The 11,551-nt window shown below is 46.6% G+C and overlaps 1 protein-coding gene across 1 annotated transcript in view; it reads left to right on the top strand.

Moving 5' to 3' along the window:
• Positions 1-4,266: 4,266 nt before the first annotated feature.
• The window catches only part of kirrel1b (kirre like nephrin family adhesion molecule 1b), a 74,572-nt gene continuing 67,287 nt past the window's right edge, over positions 4,267-11,551 (top strand). The window contains exon 1 of the mRNA XM_040144462.1: positions 4,267-4,555. Coding sequence (XP_040000396.1) covers positions 4,510-4,555 — 46 coding nt within the window. The 5' untranslated portion in view covers positions 4,267-4,509. The remainder of the gene's footprint in view (positions 4,556-11,551) is intronic.

Raw genomic sequence — 11,551 nt, 5'->3', positions numbered from 1 at the left:
GTTTCTCCTTTCTTTTTTCTGTGTGCGTGTTTTTTACAAGCAGGAATCATTTGCCATCCTAGCAAAAGGTTCCCAGAAATGAACAGTGTTTTATTAAAGTTGGGAGTTCGCCTTGGCACTGGCCAGCTCCGCTTGGCCTGGTCGTGAAAATTGATTGCAATCTAACTAAGAGGCTCTGGGCTCCAGACTGTTCACATTCCAAGGTATGGCTTGGTGGGCAGGGTGCCGAGCTGGAGTCTGGGCTATGCTAACACTGAAGAAAGTCATTTAGGGACTTAAATGTCCTCTTCTCTTTTGTTCCTTCCGCTCCGCTCGTCCATTTCTTTTCACTCTTTAATCAATCATCACGTCTTCGTCCTGAAACACCTTGACCCGGTCTCTCCTCTTCTCATCACTCCTTCCCCCTCGCCTCTCGCTTCCATCTCTGGTCGACGTCCGATTCTCCTTGCTAGTCTGTCTCTCATTCAGGAGTCCATGTAGACGTACAGTAGGAGTAGCGTCTCTAGGTTCGCTGGCGTTCGCTGATGGCTCTCCGCGGCACTTTGGGGAGTGTTTTGGAGAGGAATCCACTTGCTGTTGTCAGTCTACCCGTAGACAGTTATGTCTGTGATAGTTTTTGTACACCTTTTTGGGAACGTTCAGGGATTGTGCTTTTTGTACCTTTCCCCACATTATGGTTAACTGCTACCTAGCTGGCTGCTTTTGAAGCAAGTAGCCCGACTAGTGTGTCTATAAGCTAGCTATACTACAAAGGCTAATGTTGTGTTTCTTTCCTCCTAGAGCTCTCGGTTAAAATTGAGGGTGGCTAAGTTGACACTGTAGTAAACTTGGCTTGAACAGTGTTTGAATTGTGCTGGACACGGTTTGGAATGTGCAACAGACCACTTTAAACCAACTGGGGGGAATATTCCGTAGAATTCATAACACTGTTTATCCCACGTTTTCTCTGCAACACTCTTCAGCTTTTCACGGTAATCGTGTCTGCAGACCAGAGGATGGGCTTTGTCTCACAGAGCTCCTTGTCCACTTTGAAGCGATACCTTTGAGTTGTATTTAACTCTGCCCTGTGACAGGAGAAAGGAATACCTGCCTCATACTCAAAAGTGTAATGTCTTTTAAAACTACTGGACCTGTATTTGCCTGTTAATTATCGTCCCGTCCTTTGTCCTAGTTAATGTGCTAGCATGTAGCTTGCATGAGAAAAGGCTGGAAATGTAGATAGTGTTGGGGCTGAGAAGTGCCGACAAGCTCCTCTCTTGAGACAAGAGCGGTGGTCTGCCCAACTGACCTCCCTGCTGTTCTCTGATCTGCAAACATAGGCCATGTCCCAGTTAAACCCATCTGTACCTCCTCAGCACTGCAGTGCTCGGGATAACGCCGGGGCAACTAATGAAGTAGGAATTATTCAGCTTTCCCGAACCACTGCCTCGTTAAAAACGGCGTAGAGGTACAGTGGCTTGAAGTGGGCCACGCGGTCAGTCTAATTCCTATTCCATTGCATCAGTGCAGTAATGAAAAGCTGTCACCAGATGCCAGCAAACAGCAGCTTTTTTCTTGTCCCTCCTCGGTCTGACCCTGCCACTAAACTCTGAGCAACTCTTCTTCAGGCAGCCGCACACTAGCTGCCAACTCATCTCTTTTCCTTTTATAGTATAAACAAATTGATTTTTAAATTATGTTTTGTAAAAGGTGTGCATAGTCCTAAATTTATTGCTTTCAATTCAATTGATAATCATTTTCTTTTTTTAAATTAGTTTTTCCAAAACTTGAAGGTTAGCAATTTAGTTTTTGCGTCTTTTATTGTTTCATCAACCATTTTTATATAATTTCGTGTATATAGTGTTGCCTTTACTGGATACTCTTACAAGCGCACACATACACACTTTGCACACACACTTTGGGTACATGCACATCCACACACATATCTGGATGTGAACTGCAGGCATGATGCCTGTGACTATGTTATATTTGCATATGTGTGTGTATGTGCGTTTGTGTATGAGTGTGAGGTGTGTATTAGTTGACCCAGACTCCAGAGACACTCTTATGTGTGTGTTGCATTCACAAAAATGTTATTATTTCAGTGACTAAAACAATGTCTTTGTTTTTAGCGTTATTATTTTGGATGAAAAGTCTTCCTTTTGAATAAATGTCCATATCACATGAGAATAGTGCTTTCATGTACGTTAATTTCTACTACCGCTGATGATGTCATCAAGGCGAGAGCCAACCGCATGCTGTGGTGGGTTCGCCTCTGTTGGCTGTTATGCTCATAAAGTATATGTTTTATTTGTTTTTTGTTTTTGTTTTTTTTTGGTTAAAATACCAGTTCAGTTGTGGACTTCAATAAACATGCATTTGGGTTAATTTCACTTCTATTGTTGTGGGTTCTTCCTGTCCAGAAACGTTCAAAATCGGAATCCAAAACACTGCAGTGCTCGTCCAAAGGGTGATCTGTTGTCTGCCTCGGAAGGTCCTTTTCTTGTTGCGGCACCTTGCAGTTGATCACACAGCTTCAGGAATGTGGGACATTTCCTAAAACAGCCGAAAAGTTCCGAGATCAAATTTGAAAAACAAAGAAAAGCCCACATTAAATACACACATCAATATTTTCAAAATCCCAGTATAGTTTAGAATTCTAGTCTAGGATTGATAATTTAGTATTAAGGCAAAAAAGGACTTGAGTAGGTTACTTGACGGGGGTAAATATCTCCCGTTTCATCAAGCGTTGCTTCCCTAGTGACTGTAAAAAAAAAAAAAAAAAAAAATCTAATAAAATATGTACGGGAGAAATTAACTCACAAATCTATTAATCACTGAATGTAATACAGTGGATATTACCACCGGTTAAGAAAAAGCCACACTCCATCACTCTTTTTATACTGTGCAGGTAGAGAACATGCCCAACAGAGGGCGGTACAATGCAATAATTTAAAGTCCCTTGCTTTAATCCAGAAAAAAAAGGTCAGTTGGTTATAAAAGTAGGAAAATCACTGACTGACTTTTTTGGGAATTCCGGTAAATTTAATTTCATATTGGCGATGGTCTTTATCTCATTATCACTAAAATAGATGATTAAATTCTTTTCCTTCTCTCACCGATGCACAGAAATACAGTATAGAGGCCTCGTGGTCTCTTGATCTTTCTTCCTTTCTTTTTGGTTTCTTCTTATCTTTCCCCCGCTTCCTGCCCCTTTATTCTGCACTGTGGTTTTAGGGAATATTGTTACCACATGTTGATACTGGGGTGGATGTTAATAGTCAGCCTCACACTGTGCACATGCTACCAGTTAAATACACCGTGAGCGGCGGTCACAACGTTCCTGACTCTGTCCAGTTGTCGGGGGCATTCGGGACCGTTGGTCTTTGCTGAGCTTGTTCTTAAATATGGATTTATTCAGGCCACAAAAAGAATGCTGGCCAGAGTTAAACTGTCGCTCGTCACCGATACCAATGTGATCTGGGTTCAAACGGAACAAAATGCATGAATGTAGGTGCCAACAGAAGTGTGGGATGCTAAAGCCCACTTGGGTTTAGGGGTTATTTTCACTGTTTTGATTCAAATACTAATTTCACCAAATGTATATTCTACAGCATAGTGTATTGCTATATTTGCACCACTGCAAAACTGTGAGTGGGACATGAAGATAGGTGACATCACCTTTTTTCCCCCCAGTTTTGCCCTGCCCACTTAAAACCGGTTTTAAAAAACACGTTTACATCCTTATCGTTTGAAGACGCAGAATGAGGGAAACGGGATTCAGGCAGTTGTCTTTTGTCATAGAGGAGAAAATGTACCTACCATTTGGTCAAAGATTACTGATTGGTCCTTTGATGAATGTCATAGCTGCACGTCTACACTATGGCTTTTATTCAAATTTAAAAAAAAGAAAGAAAAACACAACTATAACCGGCCATAGAATATTCTGTGTTTCAGTTGCACTCAGTTATGAATGTAAAGCTTTTGGTGGTTAAAGTTTTCATGCTTTTAAAGCGCAGTTCTCGCTGCGGCCGCTGGAGCGCCCACCTCCTCTTTAACAGAGTCCAAAACGGAGATTTGGAACGGGGAGGAGGTGGGGGGGGGGCGCTGATTGTATGAGACAGAAAGAGAGAGACAGAGAGAGAGAGAGAAAAGAGGGAGAGAGGAATTCAGTCCTGTTTAAATGGGAATCCAGAACGCGGAGGGGAAAGGGGACGCAGACTGAGAAACCGAGAGAAGCTGAAAAAAAGAAAAAGAAAAAGAAAAAGAAAAAGAATTTTTAAAAAAAAAGTGGAGACAGATTTATTTTACGCACGGGGAAAACAGGGAAACGAGCTGAAGAAAGGAAAGGAAGCGAGAGGAAGAAGCATCGGATTTTGTTTTTGTTTCTTCTTCTCTCTAAATTTGGCTCCTTTGACTCTCATGACTCAAAGAGGATTCCAGTTAAATTCACCCGCTCGGGAGGAATTGATGGTGTCTTTTCGGGGAAGCGGAGCCGAGGGGAGGAATCTGAATGCGCTCGGCTGAACCATGCCAGCCCTGTGGATCATAACTTTGGCGATCACTTTGAACCAAGGTGAGCGATGTTTCAACACCCCGAACTGGCGAGGGGCACGAGCAACGCCGGAAAGTTACTTTCCAATGCCCGATTTTTTTTTTTTCTTTCTTTCGCCCTCTCGCCCTTCTTTTCTCTGCTGTGTGCGGGCGTCTGTGCGCTTTGTGGGTGTCTGTCTGTCTGTCTGTCTGTCTGTCTGCGCCGGCGGTGCCCGTGTTGTCGTGCGTCTGTGTGTCCGGCAATACGTGCGTGCACGTCTGCGAACGCGTTCCGTTGCTGGAGATTTGCGCGGCCCTGGACATCGTCGTTGCAGCCGACAGGCGCAGAAGGGAGAAAAAAGTGTCGCGGCGTGTTCAGGGTCTGCGCCCCGCTCGGGGAAAATGAGATCTGGGGCGCAGACACAAACGGCCCAGACGCGTTGCATTCGTTTTCCTTCAATTACGCGTTCAGGGGGAGAGATGTGGAGCATCTGCACGCGACATTGCTTGACGTGACCTTTGAAACGCATGAACGGATAGATTTGGTTGACACATACGAACGCAGTGTGGTTTGGGTCAACGGAGGAGGTGTTGCACGCACGCGCGCTCTCTCTATCTCTCTCTCTCTCTCACGCACGCACACACACACACACACACACTGCGCATAACCTGCCAGCCGGGAATGATTGATGAGGTGAGGATCCAGTGCACAGTCTGGTCGCCGAGTTTTAACATGAGTCACACTGGATCAATTTCCATTACACACTCGCGCACACACACACACACACACACGCATGCGTCACGCACGCGCATTCATTCAATCTCAGTACGTGTAATTGTGTGTCTGCGTGTTGTGTGGAGAGAGAGGGAGTAGAAAGTAAGGACCAGCGCAAGTGTCTTTCGAGAGGGAAAAGTCGCTGTGTGTGTGCGTGTGTGTGTGTGTGTGTGTGTGTGTGTGTGTGTGTGCGTGTGTGTGTGTGCGTGTGTGTTAGAGAGAGAGATAACACAGACCAGTGAATCCTCCTCTTAGCATGCAGGTAGAGTCTCGCGTGCTCGTGCTCGTGCGCGCCACCCCGCTGCAAACGTGCAGGTGCCAAGAAAAATTCATATTCTAGCGTAAAGACGGAGACATATTCACTGGACTGGAGGAGAATCCCATTACCAATATTAATGTCCCTATTTATCGATCACCTTGATAGATTGCCCTCTCTGCGCGCGCACACACACAAACACACGCCAGTGAGACAGAGGATGAGTGTGCGTTTGTGTTTGAGGGCAATCACGGCTCCAAAGACAGAGGTGATTAATTGAGTTGGCCTGATGTGAACAGCTCAACTGTGTGTGTGTGTGTGTGTGTGTGTGTGTGTGTGTGTGTGTGTGTGTGTGTGTGTGTGTGTGCTCGCGTGCGTACCTGCCTCAGCACCTGGGTCTCTGGTGCCGCAGGCCGCCGGTGTGATGAACCACAGACGGTTATCTGCCTAGACAGACAGTCAGAGGAGCTCCCAGGCTGGAGCAGAGCTGACCCCTTCAGTGGAATAAAACAGAATAAAATATTAGGTCTATTATCATTTTAAACAGTGAGGCAGAATAGAGCGATACACCCCACGGAAAAAGATCAGCAAAAGTCTGCGCATGTCGGTTTGAAGAAGGCCCACGATGCGTTTTCAGTAAGAATACAGTGGATCAGATTATGTTGGTTGTCATTACGATAAATCTATGTCGATCAGTTAATAATCGGAGGAGCTCAGATTAATTAGGACTCGAGCTGCTGAAAGTATCGGTTGTAGCCGGACGGAAGAGTAGAGTAGAGAGGGTAAAGTAGATTAGGTAAGTTTGATGACTCTAGCTACAGAGGACAAAGCAAAGCGGAACTGAGAGAGAAAAGGAGCGAGACAGAAAAGAGAACAGAACCAGAACCAGAGACAGAGACAGAGACAGAACCAGAACCAGAACCAGAGACAGGGACAGGGACAGAGACAGAGAAGCAGAGAACAGAGCAGAGCAGCAGATCCGTGTCTCCAGCTGAGCCTGTGTAAGCCTGCAAATGTGATCAGAGTGAATCCGTCCCCTACAAACAGCAGCTGCGGCCTAATGTGTGTTTAGCCTGTTCGGACTCTTCAGGTGTCTGCATCCTGCTTCCCTCTGCCGACAGCTCTGACTGTTCTCTCTCTGAGCGGCCTGATTTACTGTTCAGTCCGCTGGTGTGCTGGCTTCGTAACACAGACCCACTGCATCTCTCTGTGGTCGACCGTGTGTCTGCGGGCCTCTGTAATTACCACGCTGCCCTGTATGCGTACATGTGTGTGTGTGTGTGTGTGTGTGTGTGTGTGTGTGTGTGTGTGTGTGTGTGTGTGTGTGTGTGTGTGTGTGTGTGTGTGTGTGTGTGTGTGTGTGTGTGTGTGTGTGTGTGTGTGTGTGTGTGTGTGTGTGTGTGTGTGTGTGTGTGTGTGTGTGTGTGTGTGTGTGTGTGTGTGTGTGTGTGTGTGTGTGTGTGTGTGTGTGTGTGCTCGCGTGCGTACCTGCCTCAGCACCTGGGTCTCTGGTGCCGCAGGCCGCCGGTGTGATGAACCACAGACGGTTATCTGCCTAGACAGACAGTCAGAGGAGCTCCCAGGCTGGAGCAGAGCTGACCCCTTCAGTGGAATAAAACAGAATAAAATATTAGGTCTATTATCATTTTAAACAGTGAGGCAGAATAGAGCGATACACACGACGGAAAAAGATCAGCAAAAGTCTGCGCATGTCGGTTTGAAGAAGGCCCACATTCGTTTTTCAGTAAGAATTCAGTGGATCAGATTATGTTGGTTGTCATTACGATAAATCTATGTCGATCAGTTAATAATCGGAGGAGCTCAGATTAATTAGGACTCGAGCTGCTGAAAGTATCGGTTGTAGCTGGACGGAAGAGTAGAGTAGAGAGGGTAAAGTAGATTAGGTAAGTTTGATGACTCTAGCTACAGAGGACAAAGCAAAGCGGAACTGAGAGAGAAAAGGAGCGAGACAGAAAAGAGAACAGAACCAGAACCAGAGACAGAGACAGAGACAGAACCAGAACCAGAGACAGAGACAGAGACAGGGACAGAGACAGAGAAGCAGAGAACAGAGCAGAGCAGCAGATCCGTGTCTCCAGCTGAGCCTGTGTAAGCCTGCAAATGTGATCAGAGTGAATCCGTCCCCTACAAACAGCAGCTGCGGCCTAATGTGTGTTTAGCCTGTTCGGACTCTTCCAGGTGTCTGCATCCTGCTTCCCTCTGCCGACAGCTCTGACCGTTCTCTCTCTGAGCGGCCTGATTTACTGTTCAGTCCGCTGGTGTGCCTGGCTTCCGTAACACAGACCCACTGCATCTCTCTGTGGTCGACCGTGTGTCTGCGGGCCTCTGTAATTACCACGCTGCCCTGTATGCGTACATGTGTGTGTGGGTTCGACGTAGCGTGTCGCCAGCGCCGGCCTGGCCACTGGCGAGGAAGCCCGTTTTCTCAGCGTCGATTCTTGAACAGCACTTTTGCTCGAGCTGAACGTTTTTGCGGCCTGATCATGCAAGCAAAGCAGTTCTTGCAAAGCAAGCACCTGTCCCTTCTCTCTCCTCTCTCCGTTACACACACACACACACACACACACACACACACACACACAAACACACTTTCTTTTTCTCCCTTTTCTCCCCCCTCCTCCCACTCTTTTCTCCCCTCACAAGAACAGAGCAGAGGCGCAGATGCAAAGAGACAGGCCAAAAGACAGAGAGATGGAGGCAGGGAGAGACGAAGAAAGGAAGAGACAGCGGGGTTCAGTCCTAATCTGTTGACAAGAGGGGATGTTTGAGGATAAACAGAGGCAGAGTAGGAGCGCTCAAGAAGCAGAGAGAGAAAGAGAAAGGGCCCTATTGTCTTGAGTCTCTGCTTCAACAGCAACCCAGCTGGACCATCAGGGTTTCATGGTTTACAACGTGATGCACAAGTTTACACCTAAAGCGGGCTCCAGGGGCTCCCAGGGATCCTTAGAAGGGTTCCTCGAAATGTATCCAGAAAGGCTGAGTCGAAGGCCAGCGGACTCGCTTTAGATTCCCGAAGAACTTTTGCCTGTCATCCAAAACACCTTCAAGAATCTAAAGCAAGTCCAGTTACCTTTGACTCAGCACTTTTAAATATACCGTGACCTGGGCGACGGAGAATTCTTCCTAACTTAGTACGACGACAGACTGTATGAGATTGTCTTTGATCATTCGTTTCGAGATCTCCGCTGTAACGCCCTCAAACAGTTGTGTAATTCCTTTCTGAATCATCCAACAGCAAAAATACTCTCAGATGGGGCTTTGAGGGTTAAGTCATAACTGTTACGGCATTTACAGCATGTGAAGATTTAGAAAACTGCGCTACAACACTCCAGCATGCTGTGCAGTTAAGGGATCATCCAAAATTGCTCATTTTGATATGGGGAAACCCACCTTTTGCATTGCCCGATCCGACCATTTTTAGGCCATGGGGGCAAAAATTAAACCGATTCATGTCAGAAATATAGACCATAAGAGCACAATGTACACTTCCATGATGGAAGTGATGAAACTAGTGTTTTACACAAGGACCTTCTTTAAGGCCATGTTTTCAGACCAACATTAGCACCAACATTAGCGCCGCCCCCTCATTCATTTGAGTGAGGCCACGCTGTCGACGCAGCGGGGTGCCAATGAACAGAAAAGTCACAGGGTCGTCCGCAAAGAAGTCGGACCTGGTTCAACTTTTGCTGCAACAAAATGCAGCGTCGTGTAGCAAGGCGCTGCGTTTTGCGAAGCAGGCCCTGTGTACCTTCAGATGATGTTGTAATTTGCATAGTGAATTTCACAAACAAATTTGCTGCTGATCAAATTAACACAAACAGCAGATACAGTGAACTCGGGACTTCTAGGGGCCCCTGAATGTCTTGGGCTCTAAGGCAGTTGCCTGCTTCCAAATGCATCAGAAAACAGCTTTTATCAGTAGACCAGAAGTGATGGAATTACATCTTGCATTCTTACTCCAGAGAAAAACGATCTCAAATCAAGCATTTATTCAACAGATACTCAATCCATGCAAGAAAAATATTCATTAAAAATGTTTGCACAAATACCGTTGTTCAATCTACAAGGCAAATGAAAATGTTCATCTTCTTGGTGGATTTTAATCATTTGAAGCATCGCTGATGAGCATTTGTTGCATGAGCAGACTCAGGACAAATCAAACCCCCAACCTTGGCCATTAGTGTCATACTGTACTGACTGTACCATAAAAGCATATATAAAAGGTTGACTGACTCTGTTGCTCTAATAAAAGCGTTGTATTCCCAAATGAAGATAATTAAGAATGACATGACAAGCCTTGTTTCAGAGCAGAGTGGAGGTTCAAACAACAGCGGCAGCGCAGTTAAGTGTGTGTGTGTGTGCGTGTGTGTGTGTGTGTGTGTGTGTGTGTGTGTGGGCCTCATCCCGAAGCCCTCCAGTACATGACAGATCTGATATCCTTATGGCGCAGGAAGCGTAATCCGAGCCGACAAGGAACAGCAATTAAAATAAATAAATAAATAAAGTGCCACAATTAGCTGTCGCCTAATTCACAGCAATGCCCCAAAAATCTAGTAATCTTCTAAAACGACAGCGGCAAATTACCCCTACCTTCCTCTGCACGGGGCTGATGTGCGTTTTGGTGTGCGTGCATGTGTGAGGTGGGTGTGAGAGCGAAAGACTGAAAAGTACGCAGATCCTTGCAGAAAGCGTCGACAGCTATTAGGACTGACACCCGTCAATCTGGCTGATCTGTCAGTCTGAATAATGGAGGACTAGTGGACTGGGAAGGGAGAGGAGGAGCAGAACGGGAACTAGAAGAGAAAGAAAAATGAAGGAGCACATGAGGGGAGAGAAGAAAACAAAAGGATACGGCCAGGAGAGGAATTTGGTTGAGAGGAGGAGGGCAGAGGAAAGGAACAGTCAGAGAAGGAGTGAAGAGAGAGGAATGAAATATCAATGGAAAGAGAGATGCAGAAGTGTAGGTGGGGGCAGGAGAGAGAAAAGGAGAGGAGGAGAAGGAGCTGACGGAAGTGAAAGAGGAGGAGAGCATGGTTGAGAGCAAGGGAGCAGGAAAGGGAGCACATGAGACCAGTGAAGAAAAGAGGATGAGGGGAAGAAAGGATCGGGGGGGTTGGAGGAGGGTAGAAGAGTAAGGGAGGGTAGCAGTGAGCGGGCAGAGGAGGAGCGGAGACGGATGGAGGGAACACAAATGGAGGGAAGATGGAGTGTGAAGGGAGGGGATAGTAGATGAGAGGAAGAGAGGACGAGGGCTTCAGCGGAATTGGGGTAGGAAGACAGCAGAGGGGTTGAAAAGGGGGAGAGAATGAAGGGAGAGTGAAGGAGGAAGCGAGCAGAGCAAAGAATTATGTGCATAGGGGGGTTGGAGCTAGTGAGCAGGAAAATAGAGGAGGAGATGAGGAGAAAGAAAAGAGGGTGAGGGCAGGAGAGAAAATTGGAGGAGGAAGAGGGCAGAGGAGGAGTAAAGATAGAGGGAAGAAATGCTAAAGGAAGGAAGGCAGAAAAAGGAAGATGTAGGGAGATGCAGTATTGTGGATGAGGGCAGGTGCGAAATGCAGAGGAGGAGTGGGAGCTAACAGGAGGGAAGGAGGAGGAGAGCAGAGCTGGGGAGCAGAGATTTATGTGTGGAGAGGGTTGCAGCGAGGGAGCAGAGGGAAACAGCCAGGCCTATTATAGATGGGGCTCTCCTGGGAGAGCAGGTCCTGGAGTTTTCCAGGCATTTTCAGCATATTTCACCGCTGTTCCAGGCAGCACGCTGCAATGCACACAGCACTGCCCTCGACAGAGTCCTCGCCCCTCCATGGATAAATAAAGTGTGTCCCTTTCACTGCATGAGTATTCAATAAAGGTGATAAAAGGCTGGAAGTAACCCTTCCCTGCTTTTTTTTTTGGGAGGGAAAGTGAGAAGCTAAACTGGCCGACCTCTCCGAGGAGAAGCTTTCAAAGAAATGCAGACATCAAACATAAAAGCACCGAAAGCATAAAAG

Source organism: Xiphias gladius, chromosome 14, assembly GCF_016859285.1.
Source record: "Xiphias gladius isolate SHS-SW01 ecotype Sanya breed wild chromosome 14, ASM1685928v1, whole genome shotgun sequence".
NCBI classification, from domain to species: domain Eukaryota; kingdom Metazoa; phylum Chordata; class Actinopteri; order Istiophoriformes; family Xiphiidae; genus Xiphias; species Xiphias gladius.
The sequence above is the reverse complement of the archived record's forward strand: the minus strand, read 5'-3'. Positions and strand labels throughout refer to the sequence as shown.